Source organism: Neopsephotus bourkii, unplaced genomic scaffold, assembly GCF_033783945.1.
Source record: "Neopsephotus bourkii isolate Nb327-2 ecotype Australia unplaced genomic scaffold, CSIRO-AGI_Nbou_v1 NB_1183, whole genome shotgun sequence".
Classification (NCBI taxonomy): Eukaryota; Metazoa; Chordata; class Aves; order Psittaciformes; family Psittacidae; genus Neopsephotus; species Neopsephotus bourkii.
The window spans coordinates 5,143,530-5,164,734 of record NW_026901668.1 but is presented as its reverse complement, the minus strand read 5'-3'; the positions used below and the strand labels follow the sequence as shown (position 1 = coordinate 5,164,734).

Sequence of the window (21,205 nt, the reverse complement as noted above, 5' to 3'; positions counted from 1 at the left end):
ATCCAGGCTGAGGGGGATGTCAACAGAGGAGGAAAGGAGATAGTAGTGGGGCTTGCAGGCATCGCTCAAGCCCTGGCAGTGCAGACACCAGTGAGAGAGGGCTGATGAGAGACCGCTCAAGAACAGCAGTGGTTGTGAATGTGTTTTGCCTGGCGCATAGAGACAGTTTTCACGTGCATGACTAAAGCCCACAGCTCGCAGGGAGCATTACTGCATAAGCTGGTGCCAGGCCAAGCCTGCTCCGAGTCTTTCCTTCAAGCCACGGTTCATTACAGAATGAAACCCCAACCCACTGCCCTGGGAGACATAACTCAGTGAAGTGGTTTCTCTGCCAGGAGCACACCGAGGGGCTGGGTCCTCCCTCACCGTGCTGCTTCAGCCCCGGAGAGACTCCCCAGCCAAAACTAAGAATTTGCTGCCATCTGTAGACATCTGGGTGCTGTTCAGGCAGCTTCCCCAGCGCTGCTCACACAGCCCTTATATAGGCAAGGCAGCCACGGACAAACCTCCCCAGTCCCAAAGCAACCTATGCCTTTCTTCAGCATTTTGCCATCTAAGGTAGCTTCTAGTGTCTCCAGCTTGTTTATTTTCCACTGTTGGATGCTGGTCCTGTGAGGAGGATCCCTGTACTGACTGTAGGCAGAGAGCTTGGACTTTGCTGGGGGGCAGCCAGCTCCTCCCTTCTGAATGCCTCTGACAAAGAGAAAGTCTGTCCATTGAGGAGTATATTGCTGAAGCCCCACAGCAGCCAGCAAGCTCTTCCCAAGCTGTGCTCCAGCTCTCCATGGGGCAGTAACAGCCCCTCCTGGTGGGGTCAGCTGGGTAGCAGGGACAGCCACTCATACCCTCCTACACTGTCCAGGAGGGGACCCCCACTTCACCCCTCATTTCTGTGTCTCTGTGAGCACATGGAGGCCATGCTGCCCACTGATCCACCTGTGCTGCTGCTCCCACCCTGCTGAGCTTCAGTCTCCCTGTCCTACCATCCTCCATGAGCTTTACCTTCCTGACAAGCTTTGAGAGGGTGATCGGCCATCTACCCTCCCTAGGGTGTCACTTCTTCCTTGGATCAGGAAAATAGCCCTGAAATGGTGAGGGAGTCCAAAACACTTTCTTGGAGAACATAAGATCCTACACTCTCTTTAGTGGATCATGGGGGACTATTGCCCCTTTAGGGTTGTCCCACACCATAGTCTCAGAGCACAGCCCTCAGGTTTAAAGCCTCTTTGGTGGAGCAAACTGGAGTGAATGACAGCCACTTAACAGAGACATCCTAGGCATTATCACAGCTCCCTGGTGCTATCCAGACTGTCACCTGTGCCAACCCCAAACCTTCAGCACATGAGAATCAGAGGCCTGATCCCATGTCTCCTGCAGACCAGCCTGCTGCAGCAGCGGCATCTTCCTTCACTCTTACAAGTGCTCCAGTGCTGATGGTTGTGGCCGAGGTTGGCAGAACAGGGGGAGGGACACAGGGGATGGATACAGCAATTCACAGTGCCTCACTTCTACCCCCCAGTTCCAGGGCCAGGCTAATCTGCATGTGTTCGAGGACTGGTGCGGCAGTTCCACTGAGCAGCTCAGGAAGAACCTCCACTTCCCCCTTTTCCCCCACGTGAGTAAGACCCTGACACCTTCTGTCCCAGTGCTTCCCAGATCTGCTTCCCACTTGCATCACTCCTGCTCTCTTCACATCCTGTCCCTATCCCTCTCCATCACCTTGTCTGTCCTCCTGCTCCTGAGCATCCATCACCTCCCTCTCCATTACTTCCTTTGTCCTCCTGTGGGAGTGGGAAACTTTGGCAAGGGTTCAATGGTGGCAACTCTGCTGCGTGCGGAGGCTCATTTTACCCATGCATCTGCTGTGTCCCATCCCCACCATCTCGCCAGCATCCCCGATGGAGCTCTCCCCTCCACAGCAACACTTGCTCCAGATTGACTCTCATCTGGCCTGCTCTTTTGCTGCTGCCTCTCTCACACTGCATGCCCCATCCTTCTCCCAGAGCAAACCTCATACTTCCCCCTGTCCACCTGTCCCAGGGTTATTGTGTCCCTCTTTGTTACTGTCACGTCTAATTGACTGTATTATTTTTTTCTTCTGCATCAGACACGAACTAGACTGAAGAAGCTGGCTGTGTCCCCAAAATGGACCAACTACGGTCTCCGGATATTTGGCTATCTGCATCCTTTCACCGATGGTGAGGGCTCTGAGGCTGCTGTGCTGCTGCTCTTGTCTCTTCTCACCTGCGCCTCCTTCACCTCCTGGTGCTAAACCACTGGTGTCCTCACTCCTGCAAGCCCAATGCCAGGTCCCTCACATGGGCAGCACAACTAGCTGTGCGTGTCTGGCTGTGGCTTTAGCATGGATGGAAACACATCTGCCTCCCCTGTAGGGTGGCAAGGAAAAGCACAGCAGAAAACAGATGGGAAGTGGTAGATAAAAAACAATGCTGTCATGGATGCACAGCCCTGTGGCGTGTACGTGAGCACAAGCAATCCCTGAGCTTTCCCCCCCTCCCTTGCATGCACAAGACTGTACATGACATCATTGATGTTCCTGCTGCTCCCTGGGTGCATGAATACCATCTGACAGCAGCTGACATTTGTATCACCCAGCTGCATGCTTCTGCCCAGAGAAGCCTCCTAGTGCTCACCTGCATCTCCTGGTCCCCTGTAACCCCAGCCAGAACAGTGGGACTCAAGCACCTCTGTCTCCCTGTGGCTCCACATGCACATTCCTCCACCCAGACACAGCATCTCACACAAGAATTTGCTCTGGAAACAAAAGAGGAGTCCGGGAAACTTTGAATGGACATCTTAGCTTTCCAGGTTAGATGTGAGGTGAGGCCAGTGCAGAAGGGATAATGAACCAGTTGCACCAAGAAAGTTTTGTTTTCAGTCACAGCAGAGTTTGAGAATTCAGAGAGGTTCAAAGGGGTGGGGATGGTAACATCAAAAGGGAAAAAAGGGAATAGGACAAAGACAGCATTTTAGAGAAGCAGAATCCATTTTGTGCTCTTATCCCAGAGCCCTACTCACTCCCTCCATCTCTTGACAGGGGAGTTTCAGTTTGCCATTGCTGCGGATGACAATGCTGAGTTCTGGCTGAGTCCAGATGAAAAGACCTCTGGTCTCCAGCTGCTGGCCAGTGTAGGCAAGGTACAGTGCATGCGGCATGGCTTCTTCCATCAAGGCTTTAATGGTTCTGTGGGGATGAAGACCCTCCTGTCTTACTGCCTTGGACTACTCAAGTTTCTTTTCCTGCCCAGCTACAGACAATACTACCACAGATGCCAGCTGGGTATGACATGACATATCTTAAGGCAGTTACATATTGGCAGTGCTGTTGGGAGCTCTGTGTTCATGATTCAATCTGTCCTTAGGTTACCAATCTCACAGACAACTTCCCCCGGAGGAATAGCTCAATATTCCCTCTTTATCACTCCTAGTTCAGTAACCCAGGAAGAAACTCAACTATAGCTTTTTCTGTCTCTTCACAGACAGGGAAGGAGTGGACTGCACCAGGGGAGTTTGGGAAATTTCAAAGCCAACAGTCAAAGATGGTGAGGTGAGTGAGCAGAGCCCCTTGCTCCACCATCTCTACACACGTGGCCAGGAAATCACAAGGACAAGGAAAAGAAACTCAGGCTTGTTCTGATGAATTTAGCAGTATAGAGAAAGGGATTACTCTGGGGTATCGGCAAAGCTGAAGTGACACATCCACACCTATGCCAGCTGCTTTGCTGCTTTACTGCAGCAATGCAACACTGCATTTTTCTTCCCTGGAGGAGGCAGCCACCAGCAGATCCAGTCTGCTCTATATGAACCGTCTTCCTGCTTTGGAATGGCCAGGTTTCCCAGAGGCCAAAACCCAGCAGGCAATACTGAAAGGGAGCTATTCAGACTTAACTGAGAAGGGGCTGGAGCACTCGAGGTGCCCAAGGGAAGCTCCCTATCCCACTGTCTGCATCTGGGTTTTCTTGGCAGCCCTAACCCTGCTCACCCTGAGAATAGGTTGTTTCAGGGGTGCGGTTGCTCTCCTCTCATTGTGTGCTGACAAGCTAAGAAATGTTCCATAATGCTCTCAGTGACAGACACGTTGTTCTTCACAGGTTGTCAGCTGCAGGCAGGTACTATTTTGAGGTGCTGCACAAGCAGGATGACAGAGGAACAGACCACGTGGAAGTAGCAGTGAGTCTGTGCAAAAGGCTGTGCTTGTATGTGTGTCCTCACAGAGCTCGGGAATGACTTTTGTAACCATGTCCCCCCTTTCCCAGGCCCCAGCACCTCTTTGCGTGAGATTCATCTAATCCCTGCCAGAGCCCTTACGTACTTCTACGTGGGATAGTCCTCACTGCATGTCAGGACCTTTTCCTGTGTTTGCTTAGGATAGTTCTGCCCTGTTCAGTCTCTGCTGCAGCTCTTTGTCCTTTCCTACTTTGGATGTGTCCTGGGGGATCTCAGCTCATTGCCAGTCTTTTGCTGCTAGGTAAACTGGGTCATAGGATGAAGAAAGAGGAAGCTGTGAACCCATCTGGTGAAAAAACATCTTGTGCCTGTTCCTTTTGTTCAGGCTTGATTAACTCCATAAGCACTTCATTTTAATGTGTTTCTCTGTTCCAGTGGAGACTGAATGACCCAGAAGCGAAGTTCAAAGTCATTGACTCCAAATACCTCTCCCTTTTTGCTAGTAAGTATCTTCACCACAAGTTTCCATGAGCACATCCCCATTCTTCCAAAACATACCAACAGTGTTTCATCGTGAGCCATAGTCTAGCCAGGCAAATACCATCCACACAGATCATTGCAAGAAAGAAGTAGAGACAGGTCAGGAGAGAGATGTCTTAACAAGAGTGTGACTCATGGTTAGATATAGGAAAATTGGAAGTAATTGGGATTATTTCAGGGAGATCTAGAGGCAGTGAGGAAGGGCACCGAGGAGAGTCTGTGAGAGTGAGAACTGTTCCAGATGTGCGAGTAACATGGCATGGAGATTCCCTGCAGAGAGCTAAGGGGAATGTAAGGCCCAGAACATGGGAGCTGTGGTGATATGTTGGCATCTGGACATGATCAGGGAGAAGGGGCTGCTGTAGCACTTCCAGGAGATTTCACTCTAGGTGCTGGACACAATGGGATACACCAGCGATATGGGGTTTGCTGCTTTCTTCTGTATCAGCCTCAAGTCTCTGCAGGTTGCTGCTGGATCGCAGCAAGCACATAAACACAGTCTCTTCTGTTTTGTAAACCCTTCTTAGCACATCAAGTGATACCTTTATCAGTTAAGGAGCTCCTCAGTCCTGTTTATCTAGCTTTGTCAGCATCACTTTCCTCTGCCAGCATTCCCCCTTTCCGTATCTACCACTGTTTCCTTCCAACATCTCTGGGCTTTTTTCTATGCCAACACTTTTGCCCATGGAAGACTCCCTGATGTAATCAAGACATATGTTTGCTGTCTTGGATCACAACCTGCTGCTGTATTTTCTGAAACTTGCCATTTGGCCAGGACTAGGCTTTCAGTTAGTCTTCTGTCCCCATCCTTTTTCCTTCTGCTCTTGTCTTCTTATTAATTATGGAATGGCTCACATCCCAGAAGATCCCTTTGTGGTTGGGCACAGTGCTGCAGTCTCATCTTTACCTGGAACTTTCTGCCCAAACAGTGTTTCTCTCTTCCATACCAGCCTTTGGGTGTATCATATGTCATCCCATTCCTTCTGGGTTCCCATGTTCAGTACCCAAAAGCTGCTAACCCCAGTGCCCTTGGCAGCATCTTACCTTTCCCTTCTGGTTATTTATTCACTTCCCCACATCTCAGAGTATGATCCATGGAGAAATGAAGGCCCTTAGCAGCAGCACCCAAGAAAAAGCGTAACTAATACCCAGTTTTGAGTTTAAGCTTTCCATTGCTCCTAGCTTACTGTGGGTCTCCATTCCCCTGCTGGAGTACCCTTCTCCTTGGCCATTGAAGGCCTTGCCCCAGGGTCCCGATCCTTTTCCAGCAAGATTGGAGAGAAAGCTCTGCTCTTCATGTTTTTCCTCCCATTCATGTGTTCTGTCTCCTTTTAGAATAAATTTTATACTAATAATTCAGAAGCTTCCAGTGATTCCTGCCAGCATGGGGCTTCTTCAGCACACCACTGCTGCTGTGTCCAAGGCAAAAGGTCACATTCCTTCATCACTCATCCCTGTGTTTGCTTTCAGCAATAGCCATATTCCTACCCCACAGCTTCTGTATTTCCAGCTTTCTGAGTCAAAGCCTTTCCTTTCCATGATGCCTTTGCAGCGAAGCTCCTGACCAGCCCCATTTAGGCATTACTATGCCAGAGGTTGTTAGTTCCACAGATGCAATACTATTAGGAAAGGGCTGACACTGGACAGGGGTGCCTTTTGGGGCCAAGGGACAAATTAGCCCTTCTTCCCCCTTCCGTTCTCCCTCTGGTTTCTAGACGAGACGCTTTTAAAGATGGATGAGGTTGGGCACATCCCGCAGACGTTGGCCAGTCACATGAGGAGGCCCGCTGACAGCACAGGCAGCAAGGCACACCCAGCTGACATGTTGAAGCCTGACCCCCGGGACACTCTATATGAAGGTAAGACTTGCAAAGCAGATGAGGAGGTAGCTACAGCCTGTCACAGCATGTGCAGTAGCACAACTGAGAAGGATTGTCCTCCTTTGTCATGGCTATCAAAGGCCACCTATTTTTCTCCCCATTGCAGAAGAGGGGGGCAGCATACAACATCTGTCACTGTAGGAGACAAAGCACAGATTAAACCCAGCTCCTCGTTCTTGGCATCCAGCTCATACAACATTCCCAAGCATAATGTTTTTGTGTAAGTGCTGTAGAGGAATGTAAAGAGATGAGCTGTACAAGATCGTTTGCTTGATGTATCTGTTAGTATTTCACATGGATAAGTAGAAACCAGGCACAGAAGTAGCTAAGCTGGTGCAGTGGTTGCAGCAGGGCTTCTCCAACAGCACTTGCCTATGTGTTTCTTCTTCTCAGTGCCTCTGCTCAGCAAGTCTCGTGTGCGCCGAGCATTGCCAGACTGCCCATACAAGCCCAGCTACCTGGTGAATGGATTCCCTCTGCAGCGCTACCAGGGACTCCAGTTTGTAAGTTTTACTCCTTAAGCAGGTATTTGCCCAGGGGAACACAAGGAGGAAGGAGGGAGTTTACATTAAACATGAGGGTCTCTCCACTGACCTGAAGCTCCTGGGCAGATTTGACCATCAGCAGTTCAGGTGTGTGCATCCCAGTACAGGAAAAGGGCAACACTAAGAAAAGGGAGATGAGTGCTACACGCTGTTTGTGGGTGTCACTGGGGTACAAATGTGTGTGTTCCTTAGCTCCTTAGAACTCAAAACAAAGAGCAGAGCTTGCCTTCACATGGAGCCTTAAAATGGCCAAGGATTTTCTTCCCCATGAGTGAACTGTAGTCTGTGTGAACTACTAAATATCCTGACAAGTCTTGAGGAGAGGGAGTTCGCATTTATGGGGAATGCAACATAGCAGGGATTCATACCCCATATTGCAGAGCGGACTGAAGTCACCAGTATGGTTTGTCCTCCCTGGATGCCAGCACAAGCCTACACTCCCTGAGGGACTTGCATCCCTCAGCCTTGTCTGGAGATCTCCACACATGCTTCATCTCCTCAGGAGGACTTGCCCACCTCTCTCCCAGCTAGTTCTTGCTCTGTTATAAGATTGAGATGCACAGTTACAGAGATGGACAGACAATGCTGAGAGAGATTGAGGAAAAGGCATACCCATCCCAGCACGCTTGCTTCTGTTTTCCATTCTCACAACTTGCTACGAGGTGCCTCAGAGAAGCAAACAGTGAGCAACTTCTGCTCCCTCTCAAAAGAGCTGGTTACCCTGCAGCTGTGTCTGGATCACCTTGTGACTGATACTTGGTATTTATGAGGGTTTTACTTTATTTTCCTCCTGTCTTTCCAGGTTCATTTATCCTTTGTTTACCCAAATGATTATAGCCGCCTGAGCCACATGGAGAAAGATAACAAATGCTTCTATCAGGAAAACCCATATTACTTGGAAAGGTAGGATGCTGCAAATGAAGGGTCCCTAGCAGGGTGGAAGGAGATGGTTTGAAGGCTGGAATTGGGGTGGAATTTCATACTTACTTCTAATAGAACTCTCTTAATTCTTAAAGATCTCCCTAAGCTTTGCAAAACATTAGAACATTTATAGTTTATTTCATTAACTTATATCCCCTTTAAATGAAAATATATTTAGGTCTCAAGGATAAACTGCCATTGCTTTTCTTGATCCATTAAGCCAGTAGCTGGGTCAGAGCATGTTTATTCCATTATATCAGGGAGTGTATTTCCAGCAAACTTTGCCTGCTAGCAGCTGGAGCCTCCTGATGGCTGTTACTGTGAAAACCAAACCATGATCACCATCAAGCATCTCTCTGAGGGAAGAAATGCATGTCATTCACCTTCACTGCTGTCTGGCTCTCAGTGGTGGTCCTGTGAGGGAACTACCACTTGCATGCTCCCCAGTGAAACCTTGTGTGAGGTCTCCCTTCCTTTCAGGAGGACTTTTCTGCAGGATAAGAAGAGTCACTTTTCTGGTGACACAGCTGATAGTGGCCTTCCTGTCATCAGGATCTTCTTCCTCCCTTCTTAGTAAAGAATGGAGAAGGTGGCTGCTGTGGGCTGGAAGGTGCCACCCAGGTCTATTGCTTTGACAGCTTTGACATTTGTATTGTGACAGGACTTGGGAATAGGGGGCCCGTTTTGCTTGACATCAAGCACACATGGAGTGAAACAGTCCTGGAAATCCCTCCCAAATGGCTGAAGTACAGGCATATGAGGACAGCACAAAGACAGTGGTGGTACGAGAAAACAGAAAGAGAGATCATTGCCACTTACCTGCCTGAGCTGCTTTTACAGAATGGTGACTTGCATTTGTGAGCACTGTATCATAAGTGAGCAACTTAAAGGAGGCTAAAGAAGTGTTTCAGGGTACTTATATTGGGATTTCCTCCTGCACTTATGAGAAAATGTCTGAAAGACTGAAATGGTAAACAAGGAAAATGGATGTCTTTGACAGTGCAGAGTAAGATCTTATTGCCCAAAGAGATGAAAGATGGTGATGGTGAAGTAGGATCTAGAGGTGCTGGGTGGATGTAATCAGAGTAATGGACCATCACCTTTGAAGCAGTGGCCATCATTTATTTGGAGAGGGCAAAGTAACTTTTCTCAAACTTGTGTTTTGCCTTTCCCTCTGCAGATTTGGATTCTATAAGTACATGAAAATGGATCGGCCGGAGAAGAGCCTGGACTCTGGAGAAAAGACAGAGCAGCCAGGTAGGGGCTATGATGTCAGAACCTGGAAGATCCTTTTATCCATCACTTTGGTGTGTGATCTTCCAGCACCAGCTGAAAGAAGTAGTTGACTTTCTGTACCAAGGGAGTCACAGCCCTTCACTGCCAGATTGCTGTGGCTGGGAACAGATTTTTGCTGCTACTTTCACTTGTTTTATGGGCAGGTTGAGAGGTCACCAAACAGTGGGCTGTAGTGGGCAATGGGACAACTACCTTTCAGTCCCTCATTTAACGATGCAATTCCAGCAAAAAATATGGGCGGAAGTGACAGAGCCAAAAGTGTGCAGCGTGGTTTCCTATGCTCCTACCTGCCCTGCAAAGCTGTGGCCAGAGTGATGACTAAAGGCAATGGCAAACACCTCCTCAGCCTTTGGCAATGCTATCTAATATAGGTGCTGAGGAGGGTGCACAGCTCCCATGTGTTAGATCATCCCTGTCACTCTGAGCAGGAGACAACGCTGAGATGAGGCAAGAAGTAGCTGCCCGTGGTGGGGCTAGTGATGGGTCAGGACGGAAAAGGCAGTGGGAAGATGTCAGAGGTGTAACTGTGATTACTCCCACAGGCTCCCAAGAGGGGAATCTGGATGATGTGCAGTATGTGGAGCAGGATGTGGAGAGTACCAGTGCCCCCGAGCTGCCTGGCACAGGGAAGGCAGAGCTGGAGCACAATGCTCCCAGCAACATGGTGGGCAGTGATAATGTTCATGAGGACTATTCCCTTCGGGAGCGCCGTCGGCTCCTCTCAGTAGTGGGTGGCGACACAGGAGGGGGGACACAGAGGAGAAGGACAAAGAGGTCTGGTGTCAAATCAGCCATGGTGGCTTCTGCCAACCACAGCCTCAGCCAGGCTGGCTTAGAAGGGAACCCAGTAATGAAGAGACCCCGTCTAAAAGCTGGCATCAAAGACAACTCCAGGAGCCCTCCACAGCACGCCAGGGCTATCCAGAGGAGAGCAACTGTCAAAAAGGCAAACCCTCCTTCTAAGACTGTGTCTCAGCAGCCTCTCAGTGTCCCCAGGAACTCAGGGGTCATGAGTCCCAAAGGACTGAGACCTCAAGGAGACCTTAGCACTGCTAAGGATGGGCTGCAGCCACCAGGGACTGTGCCAGACAGGAAGGGAACTCCAATCTCTGGCAAGGCTGGCAGACGTGCTGTGAGCACAGCCAGCCCCAGCCAGCAGCCTGGGCTGACACAGTGGCTGAACCAAGTGGAGTCCTACATTGCTGAGCAGAAGGCGGCCAATGGTGGGGACATGGCTAAGGGAGAGGTGCAAGTGGCATCTCCTGCAAAGGGCAAGTCTGGGCCTGTGGCAGCAGAAGAGGAAGATGAAGAGGTAGATGGGGAGCCAGAGGAGGAAGATGAAGAGGATTTTGATTACGTACCAGTGTTTGACCAGGCGGTGAACTGGGAGCAGACCTTCAGCACAAGCAATCTGGACTTCCATATGCTGCGCACAGATTGGATTGACCTGAAATGCAACACGTCAGGAAATTTGCTGCTAAACGAAAGGGAGGCCCTGGAAGTCACACGTGTCTTCCTGAAGAAGCTCAACCAGAGGACTAAAGGGTAAGGCATGATGTAGAAACCAAGGGGGTGGTATTCCAGAGCTGGTGTACCATGCTACACAGGGAATACTTGTCATGTAAGGAGATAGTGGGAATCAGAGGAGAAAGTAGATGTGGGAAATAAGACTTTAAGCAAGGAGTCTATGAAACAAATTGGGCTTTAAATACCTTTTTGTCTGAGAAATTGGACTTGTTGGACACCAGACCATGTCTGGGGGCTGAATATTGCCCTCCAACAGCTGGTGGCAGTAAACCCAAAAGATTGGAGGTTTCCATCCAGCCGATGACCACTGGCCTTTTGCTGGCTTCCTCCTTGCAGAGTGTAGGTATTGAGAACACATATTAGCATTTTACCAGCTGAAGATTAAGAAACCCTGCTGATATGAATTGGGACTGGAGCTCCTTGTGGTGGTTGTTTGGTGTCTGCCACATCTCAGCTTATGAATCACTTAGGACGTAGGATCGGAAGGAATCTGTCAGATTATGTGGGTCCGTATATTGACCTCATACCCTATACTGTTATCTGAATGTGTCACAATATGGTTCTTTTTCTTCCCAAGCCTTACCATCTTGATTGCCTTTCTGGCAAAGATATACCTTCTCTAAGCTTCTATAAGCTTCTAAACGATCCAACTCCTGACCCTTCTGTTGAATTGGCCTCTATTTCCACAATGTTCCTATCTGTCCTTCTCCATGCGGGTTTCGTTTTGGATTGATTTTCTTGTACGTAAGTGACCAGTATCCCAGATGTGTTTATAAAGTGGGTGTTATTAGTTCCCAATCCTTGCTGGAAGTAGCTCTAACGCTACATCTTAAGATTGCGTTTGTTTTTTCAGGGTCACATCAGTCACGGTCTAACTGATCAGTACACATAAGCTTTTCTCAGCATTTTAACTGTTGAGTGTCTGTTTTACAGCAGGAACTGTTGTGATCCGAAGAGACATGACCTGACATTTCATCCTGTTTTGGCTATTCTGACCGTATAGCTCAACCCTGTTTTTACTGTAGAATTGCACAGTCCTACTCTGTGTAATTGGCTGATAAGCTGTCATGAGCCAATTTCACTAGCCCAAACATACTCATTGTGCCAAGATCGCTGTGGGAGGTGTCAAATACACTTACTATTCAATCATTCAGTCACATTTGTTATTTTCTATGTCACCTTTATTTAATTTCCCTTGCCAACTTGGCTGGCATCCCAGTTCTAATCCCACATGCTTGTAGATTTAGGAAACAGGTGCTAAGCCTTCCCATGGGACTTTGGAAGTGATGCAGCAAAGCAGAGGGAGGCTGGGGACACAAAGGTTTGTGCTAGCCAGGAGGAAAGAGCCTAGCAGAGCCGAGCAGGCTGGTGGAGGGAGAGGGGCTGGTGTACAGGGGATGTGCTCACCCTCCACTGTATCCCCTGCAGGCGGTTCCAGCTGCAGCGTGTTGTGAACGTGGAGAAGCGGCAGGACCGCATGCGGGGCAGCCGCTACCTGCTGGAGCTGGAGCTGCTGGAGCAGGGAGGGCGGCCCGTTCGCTTCAGCGAGTACGTCTTCGCACGGGGCTGGCAGGGCATCGGTGGCGATGAGGAGGAGGAGAGGAAGATGAGGAACATGGCGTGGGGTCGCCGGCGGCACCTGATGGCTGTGGCAGACGAGCCAGAGCTGTGCTGGCCACAGGGATTTTCCTGGAACCACCGTGCTGTGGTTCACTTTGTGGTGCCAGGTAAGGGGGACAGAGAGGGATGGCACAGTGAGAGGTTCCCAGCAGAGCACTCCTGAACAGTGGGTCTGGGCCAGCCTCAGCCATCTTGTTTGAGTCCCTTCCAATTTCTGTTCTCTCCAAATTAAACCCCCTCAGAAATAGACTGAGCCCAGATTCCCAAATTTGGCATGTAAGCTCAAAGAAGACTCCTGTCACACACTGGGAAAGAGCTAACACTGATTCCTGGGCAGTTTGGTCCAGGTTTTCAGCCTGGGCCTATTTCAGCATCCCTGCAGGGCTAGCGGGGTATGAGGGAAGGCAAGAAGCCTTGCCTGTTGAGAAGCCACAGCATCTTTGAAATTAGCTTTGCTTTGATTCTCTCCCTCTTGCAATACCACCAGTGAAAAACCAGGCGCGTTGGGTGCTGCAGTTCATCTCTGATATGGAGGAGCTGTTCCGAGTCACTAAGGATCCATACTTCAACGTCATCATCACAGACTACAGCAGCGATGACATGGATGTGGAGAAGGCTCTGAAACGGTCTGCCTTGCACAGGTGAGAGTACTGCTTGGTCACAAAAACCAGCTCACATGCACATGCCTGCAAACACTGCACATCTGCCAATCTCTGTGTATTGACCAGCCACAGTCTCCTGTGATATCCCAAAGATATCCATCCATATACATGAATATGTTGTTGTTATAATGTATAATTATGTATATGTATAAATTATATACACTACAGTGTATATAACAGTCTTATAAAACGGTAAGACAGTACTTACTGTATTCATCCATCCAGATGCATCTCTTTTCTCCTGGCTTTGTTAAGTTTGCAAGAGAGAAAACAAGTCTCACAGTGATAGGGCAGGGGGAGGACAAGAAAGCTCTGACGAATGGGACAGTGTGGAGACCTCTGGGGACTCCACTTGCTGGAGTAACTGTCTGGCTTACTCTACTCTGTTGTGTACCAGCCTTTGCTGGTCATTTCTCTTATGTACCAGGCTTCCCAGTAACATGTCTAGCCCTAGGGTAGAGCTGGACTAGAGCTGAAAAGTCTGGCTAGGGACTGCCCTATCCTTGCTTCACAAGAGGGAAGACCCTCAGGGCATGCTGGGGCCTAGGGCAGCACTGAGCTTGTGCACTCCCGCAGAGCAAAGGCTTTCCTCCTCCCTGAGAGGTGCATGGGGGCAGGGGCAGCTCCACAGCCCAATGCCTGCAGTGTACCACTGCTAGTGGTGCTTTCTGTGCTTGCCGGCATGCATCACTCAACTTGGCTTTCCCCTCTGACCCCCAGCTATCGGTACTTGAAGCTCACAGGGAATTTTGAGCGTTCTGCCGGGCTGCAGGCGGGAATAGACCTCGTGACGGTAAGCCTGGGGGCCTTGGGGTGGAAACAGGGAAGGTTCTAGTATGTGTCTGGTGCTCTGCCTTTCACACTGAACATGCTGGGGTTTTAGGGAAGGGAGTAGCCTAGCAGAACAGATCAAATGTAGATGTGTTTCCTGTCTCTCTAGAATAAGGGTCTCACCCTTTATTCTAAGGAGCGTGTGGTCCATTCAGTTCTTGGTCTGCCTGCTGGGACTATCAAACAGCAGTAGCAGCTTTGTGATACTGGCTTTGACAAGTCATAGTTACAGTATTTCACACCCTTTGTTGAACAGCCCCTCAGTGGCTGTTTTGCCAGCCTCTAAGATCTCAGTTTCTGATGTAGCAACAAATGGCTCTTTAATTCTCTCCCACATGTCCCACGTCTGCCCCTCAAGAAAGACTTACTTAAAGTCAACCTATTTCTTTCCCAACCTGTGTGGTTGGTTCCAGGACCCGCATAGCATCATTTTCCTGTGTGACCTCCATATCCACTTCCCAGCTGGAGTCATTGATTCAATCCGGAAGCACTGCGTGGAAGGCAAGATGGCTTTCGCACCCATGGTCATGAGGCTGCACTGTGGCATGTCCCCACAGTGGCCTGACGGTAAGAGGGAGCAGAGCCTCTTTGGCTCAGATCTTGGGGAATGGGGAAAGAAGGAGGGTGCCTGCCACTTCTACAGTTGTTTCTCTGGTGCTGTTGAAGTCTGGAGCTTAAGATACTCCCAGGGGCACTAGTTGAGGGTATATTAGAGATAGGATGGGTTTTAACAGTGTTGAGAATCTGAGTTTGAGATCAGAGAGCCAGCAGAGCCCTTTACATGACACTCCTTCTGGTTGTCTCCTAGGAATCTCTATGGATTTGAGAATCTTGACAAACTCCTCTTTTGCTTCTTTCTGTCCATTTCTCTCTTTTGTTAGGGGGCATAGCCTGTCCTGAGGAGAGCTGGTCGCCTGGGGATGAGGGAAACCAATCCAATTCAGGGGGAGGAAAGTGGGTGGCACAGATCATCTGATGTTAGAGTCATCCCGATGTTAGACAGGTGGCCATCCTGAGCCACCCAGGCGCAGGGACAACCCTTTGAAGCTGGGGTGGTCTAAATACACTAGGTACTATGCTGCCAGACAGGAGATGTGAGAGGCTCTGCTAACAGGTTCATAGGGCAGTCCTAACACTTCCCAAAGCTTTAATATGTGTGGCTCTGCCTTGGCACTGAGTTGACACTCTGATGACAACATCAAGCTGGAGTCATCGATGGTTCAAAATGCCAACATACCTGTGCCTCTTTGTGTCATTCTCAGGCTACTGGGAGGTGAATGGGTTTGGTCTCCTGGGCATATACAAGTCTGACCTGGACAAGATTGGAGGCATGAACACAAAAGAGTTTCGGGACCGCTGGGGTGGAGAGGACTGGGAACTCCTGGACAGGTAGGAGTCCCTTGTCATCCTGAGCAATCCCATGTTGACAGCTGTCTTTCCTCCTAGCCTGTCATATGTAGGCTGCTCCTGACCAGTCCTGCTTTCAAGGGTGCATAAACACTCAGCAAGTGTCATTAGATAGATTAGATGCCTGAGGTATTCCTCACTCCTCAGTCTGATTGCAGTCTCTTGACAGCAGCACAACTTAGAGATTTCCTGGGGCTGAGCCTCCAGTGTATCTTTGTTATCCTGTTTTCCCTTCTCCTTTACCCAGGATCTTGCAGGCCGGGCTGGAAGTGGAGCGTCTCTCCCTGAGAAACTTCTTCCACTGGTTTCACTCGAAGCGGGGCATGTGGAACCGGCGACAGCTGAAGACACTGTAGCCTTCAACCCCAAAGCTGCTCGGCAGCACCGTCCACCGTCTCGTCTCGATGTGCGCTTTATCGAGGCACAGAGCCGAGCACACAAACTCTTCCTCTGCCTCCAGAGCCCTCTAATGGGACGGCACAGCTGAGGAAGGAATGGTCAGGCTAGGGGAGCAGGAGCTTCTCCTGTGAGCAGTTGTATCCAAGACATGGGGTCTGTGTCTTGCAGGGGGAAGTTGTGCAGGTGAGATGTTGACAAGTGAAGGACTCGTATTTCCTGCCATGCGGTCTGGCGGATGGTACAATGGGAGAGGTGCCATATTTCCCATTGAGTCTTGTGTAGCGCAAACCAAACACACACAAATCCCAGCTAGGCCCAGAATGGTTTATTTAGAGTAACACAGCTTATCCTTCAAAACTTGAATGGCAAAAAGAGAAAACAGCAACCCTCCCATTTCCCCTCCTTCCCCATCTCTCCAGTATCCGTGCTTTTGGACAGGGGACCAAAGGAAGTTCTCTGAACTGTATTGTGTCCACATGCCCATATGCTGACCCAAGGAAATCTTGGGAGGAGCTCTTAGGAGGAGCTCTTAGGCACTTTAGGCTGCTGGTACTTCGACGTTTCTCTGTGCTTTTCACTTTAGTCATTAGGAACAACTGTGCTCATATTCAGCAAATTATGGGCCATGGGTGGAGATGCAAGTACACTTCCCTTATGAGAGCCAAGTTTGCCTGCAGCTGGGCAAAGTGGCAGGGATTGATGTTACGAGTCCACCTAAATTACTGATCCACTGCCTGAGAATAGTGGAGGGGTTATACAGAGAAGCTAGGAGGGCATCTCAGGAGGAACTTTGCAGCCTTATCTGACAGACCTGTGTGTTTGTCCTAATGATATCAGGGAAACTCTAGCAGGGAGGAAGTGGCAATATTTTATTAGTTGAAATATTGTGAATTTGTCAGAAAAAGAGGAGACAGAGTGTTCTGCTCTCCAAATCCTGTACATTTATGCCACATCTAAAGGTTAATTTAATAAGTTATGGCCTCACAGTTACGTCTTGTCATAGTTTGACTTTTCTGTAAAAAGCAGGCTTCATGGTTCAAGAACCAGCGCAGCTGTTGGTGCTTCATGGTTGAAGAACCAGCACAGTTGTTGGTGCTTCATCTCTGGAACAGCCCTAAGAGCATTGGCCTGGTATAGAGGAGGTGGCCTCAGGTCTTAGCATATGCACTGGGTGCAAAGAACAGGGAGGATAGAAGAGGGTTGAGTGAGTAAAAGGAGGTGCAGACCTATGCTGGCATTTATCCAAGGACTGTGAAAAGAGCCCTTGTACACAGCTGACTTGATGCTAGAGGGAATTCTCATCCCCTGTAATTCCTGTTAATGCAAGGCAAGATTTTTTACCTCTGTAACTATTTTACAAGACTACAGAAACCCAGAAACCCCGGCACACTCAGTGCTCTACATTAGAGCTTCAGTGTCCCCCTACCATGCAGAAAAGACTGCTACTGGTTGCAAGCTTCAGGGGAGAGCGTGACATAGGATGTTGCTCATGGCACCCGTCTCTGCACAGAGTGAAAAGTGAGTAATGGAGGTATGCAGGATGTATACTGTGCTGACATGGTACTAGAGTTGTTTGCTGATGGAATGAATGCCAGTTCAGAATAGGCATTCATTTATTATTTATTCCGTGGTGCTTGACAAGTCCATCAGGTTCCACTATTGCAGTAGAAAACTGAACATGCAAGTTCTGGCACATGAGGTAGAGATCTCATCAAATCATCTGCTTGCCTCAGACCAGGTTTTGTGACTGATGGAGTCAGAAAAAGTCAATCAGATTTCAGCAAGATTTACTGTGCAGTGTACAGCTATGGTGGGAGCTGTGTCTCTGTGGAGCCTTTGCCAGAGTGCGGACACTGAGCATCTCAGAAGAGGCAGCCTTAGCCTTCTGCCCAAGCCAGGGCAGTCTTTTTAATTGAGGGAAAGTGCTTTACCCACGCAGAGACCTGCAGTTGGGGTGAGAGGCAAGAGGCTGACATGTACTATAGGAGTTTAGGAGGCCAAAGCCCTTTGATGCAATGTTGCAATAAGCTCTGTGTCTGCCTGGAATGTGCAGTGTCAGTCATGCTCCTAGTGCATGTCAGAGCCTGTGCTTCACTCAAATGCAGGCACAACCCCACGAGTGTGCAGGTGAGCTGCTCTCCAGGCCCCAGGACTGTGCCTCCGCAGCTTGCCTGGGCTGGCTCTGTCATGCAATCCCTGTGGAATGGGGAGAGGCTGGCAGGGAGGGCAAGCTCTGGGATGAGGTGAAGCACTAACAGGACCCAGCTGTGTGACCCCATCAAGCAGAGAACAGCATGATGCCCATTTTGGAGATGGAGTCCCGATGGATTCAGTGGCAGCTCTTATGTCATGCCTATAGAGTGCACTTTCACATCTGGCTTAGATGTGGTCTGCAGCACCTGAAATTAGCAGCTGGTGTTCATGTGCAGACACTGGCAAGAATTAGGTGCATCCAGAAGGTAACTCAATTCGCTTAAATGGTATGAGTAACCCCTCTTTCTCACCAGAGAGGACAATCAGGAAAGAGTGGACTGGAAAGTAGAGTGCAGCCCTCACCCCAGCACTGCCAGCAGAATGTGAGGATTTAACCCCCGTGTTTTAGCTGTGACTGTGCTCCTTTAGGGTCATAGAATCATAGAATGGTTTGGGTTGCAAAGAACCTTAAAATAATCCAGTTCCAACCCCCTGCCATGGCAGAGACTTCCTTCATGCCTTGTAACCCAGGCCAGTGGCAAGTAGAACTGTTTACCTCATGAGGACTCCTTGGTGGAGATGTAGGGAGTTTCAGTCTGGTTTCAGTCCAGTTTTCTGATGGCCAATGTCACCACTGTCAAAGTTGCCATCACAAAAGTTCTTCCCTTTCAAGCACAGTGGAGATTCTTAGTTGGTGTTTAAGCACTGCAGTAGTAAATGTGATCAGCGCTACTTGGCACTCGTCGGGAGCCTCCATGGAGGAGCTTGGAGAGAGCCCACGGGGACAAAAGCCGTCTTCCAGCCAACATGCTCACAAGACCACTGTGGGTTGCAGGGAGAGAAGGGGCTACACACTCCCCAGCTTGCTGGCCAGCAGCAAACCTTGCAGGAGTGGGTAGTCCCACAGCCATGCACTGAAAGGATGTGGCCATGTGGCCCACCACGGTCCCTGATCAGAAGGTGGTTTGCCCTATCACTAGTGTTGCATGGCGTGCACTGCTGCTGCAAGGAGGGCTCATTTCTGGGTCTGGCGCAGCTCTCAGAGAGCAAGAGGGTACCTGGCTTCACCATGGCTTGGAGGATGACTCCCCCGACAGTGATTTTGTTTCTGTCACCAGGATTCTTTTAAGATGATGGGCTATGCTGCAGCAGAGACCTTCCCTGGGGCAGGATGTGGCCAGGCTGGGAACCCTGGTACATCAAGTGGGATCTGCCCACAAATGCTGACTCTGTCTTCAGGACTATGAACTGTGGGGCTGAGGCTTGTTTTTCAGGTCAGCAAAGGGAAAGAAGGGCTGGCTTTTATTGTGAGAGAAAGGTATTGTGTGAAAATTATAATGTGACTTTTTTTGTCATTGTCTTTAACATTTGCATGGTATGAACATCTTGTCTCTTCTCATTGCCTAAAACTGTCTCAAGTTGATTGTTTTTTAGATACTGATGCCTTCTGTCAAAATCTGAATTGTACCTTTGAATTATCTGCCTTAAAGTGGCTCTGTGCCTTCAAGATGACTCCTGGGCCACCCCTCTGTAGAGCTGGGGGATATACTGGTTCTTCCTCGTGTTTCATAAATACATTGTCTTCCTACAAGAGCTCAGTTCTGTCTGTGTGTTACTCACTCCTGCATCACCATACAGTAGGGATTAGGAATCAGGTGTTGCTCCTCTGCTTCATATAACCAAAGGTGTAGGCAATACCAGAGAGACAGGTCACTCTCTGCCCAAGCCAGCAAGAGGTCTGCAGCAAGAGGTGGGGTGCAGTGAGCAAGTTTATCCAGGAGCAAGACCTGTTTTGGTCCTCTCTAGGGCTGTAGAAAGTGGTGTGGCAACAAAAGTTTTTCTCCTATGTTCCTGGGTTTATCACACGGAACAAGGTAGAAACATTAGATAAATACACACATCCCAGAAAAGAACAAGTGCAACATCATCATCACAGAAAGTGGAGAACAAAGTGGTCCCTCTTACAAGTAAGGGACAATTTCTGGAGAAGACTGCAGGTCAAAGCTTAGACCTGAGTTCAGTAATTGGCACAGCCTACACATATGAGAGGCCAGCTCTTTCACTGCAGCTGGTTATTTAGATTCAGATTTGGCCCCTTTTCATTTCAACTGTGCCTCCTTTGAGTATAAAAAGCTTGGCAGGGATGGGAGTCAGACGGGGAGAGGGAAAAAGGTAGCCAAGGTTGCTAATGACTTTGATTACATTATAATGGTAAAGATTATTAAAGGTGATGGGGAAAAGCATTCCAGTGTGATGCTACTAGTCTTCTGCTCACCTGGGCTGGGTGGCGGGAAGTCCTCTTTCCTCAGGCAGGCCACATGCTGCCATACCTGACCTGGCAGCTCTCTGAGATGATGATGCTGAAGTTAAGATCTGGTAATGAAATTCCCTTCACTGCTTCTTTCCCAGCTGAACCTTTTCTGTCTTGGGGTTTTCCTCTCTTTACATTCAGTCATCGACGCTAATTGCTTTGCCTCCTGCTCTGAGAAGCAATGAGTCACAAGGTTTGGGATCTGCACGACGTGCGTAATTTTCTACCTTTTCATGAATCCATATGGTCAGTAATTGCTGAAAACCTTTAGCTGGTGGTTTTGCATTGGCTACAACTAGTTTTGCTACCTCTGCAGTGAAGCCTTTCTCTAAAGGAGAGCAGAATAACAGAGGCTTCCCAGGAACATTCACCCCTGTTTGCTCTCAGTCTAACCAGAGACCAAGGACCAAGATAAGGAGCAAACTCAGTGTTGCTCCAGACCTACCATCTCCCAGATGGATGAGTCTTTACCTGCTTCACCAAACAGATACCAGACTGTGCTCAGCGTTGCTGTTTTAGATTCTGGTAAATGCACAACTGGCATTTTCCACCCTGCTCTTTCCATGCAACTTTCCCTCAGCTGCCAAACTCCACTGCCATTTGCAGGCACCAGCTGATGCTGGCCTATAGCCCTCCCCAACAGCCCTTGTGGGCAAAATCGTTCACACCCTCTCCAGAAACAAAACCACCAACTCTGAATTAAACAGAAACTTAGTCCTGGAAATTCAAATACAGACTACCAATGAAATCTGCCTGTGTCTGTTTTTAAGCATCAGACACTCCTGGAGCTCCTGAGGACCAATACGTGGGCATTTTTGTGGCATTTCTTACTCAGTGGTAGAAAAAGTATGGAAATGAAAATCCACATTGAATGCTCATTCTGCC

General features: G+C 49.1%; 1 protein-coding gene across 1 annotated transcript in view; it reads left to right on the top strand.

The window, feature by feature from the left end:
* Window positions 1-17,760, top strand: part of B4GALNT3 (beta-1,4-N-acetyl-galactosaminyltransferase 3) — a 65,182-nt gene extending 47,422 nt beyond the window's left edge. Inside the window, exons 4-20 of the mRNA XM_061364045.1 lie at window positions 1,520-1,615; window positions 2,108-2,198; window positions 3,059-3,159; window positions 3,501-3,568; window positions 4,113-4,191; window positions 4,624-4,690; window positions 6,444-6,587; window positions 7,002-7,111; window positions 7,956-8,056; window positions 9,255-9,331; window positions 9,913-10,915; window positions 12,326-12,624; window positions 13,005-13,158; window positions 13,900-13,972; window positions 14,424-14,577; window positions 15,273-15,399; window positions 15,665-17,760. Coding sequence (XP_061220029.1) covers window positions 1,520-1,615; window positions 2,108-2,198; window positions 3,059-3,159; window positions 3,501-3,568; window positions 4,113-4,191; window positions 4,624-4,690; window positions 6,444-6,587; window positions 7,002-7,111; window positions 7,956-8,056; window positions 9,255-9,331; window positions 9,913-10,915; window positions 12,326-12,624; window positions 13,005-13,158; window positions 13,900-13,972; window positions 14,424-14,577; window positions 15,273-15,399; window positions 15,665-15,773 — 2,853 coding nt within the window. The 3' untranslated portion in view covers window positions 15,774-17,760. The remainder of the gene's footprint in view (window positions 1-1,519; window positions 1,616-2,107; window positions 2,199-3,058; window positions 3,160-3,500; window positions 3,569-4,112; window positions 4,192-4,623; window positions 4,691-6,443; window positions 6,588-7,001; window positions 7,112-7,955; window positions 8,057-9,254; window positions 9,332-9,912; window positions 10,916-12,325; window positions 12,625-13,004; window positions 13,159-13,899; window positions 13,973-14,423; window positions 14,578-15,272; window positions 15,400-15,664) is intronic.
* Window positions 17,761-21,205: the final 3,445 nt, after the last annotated feature.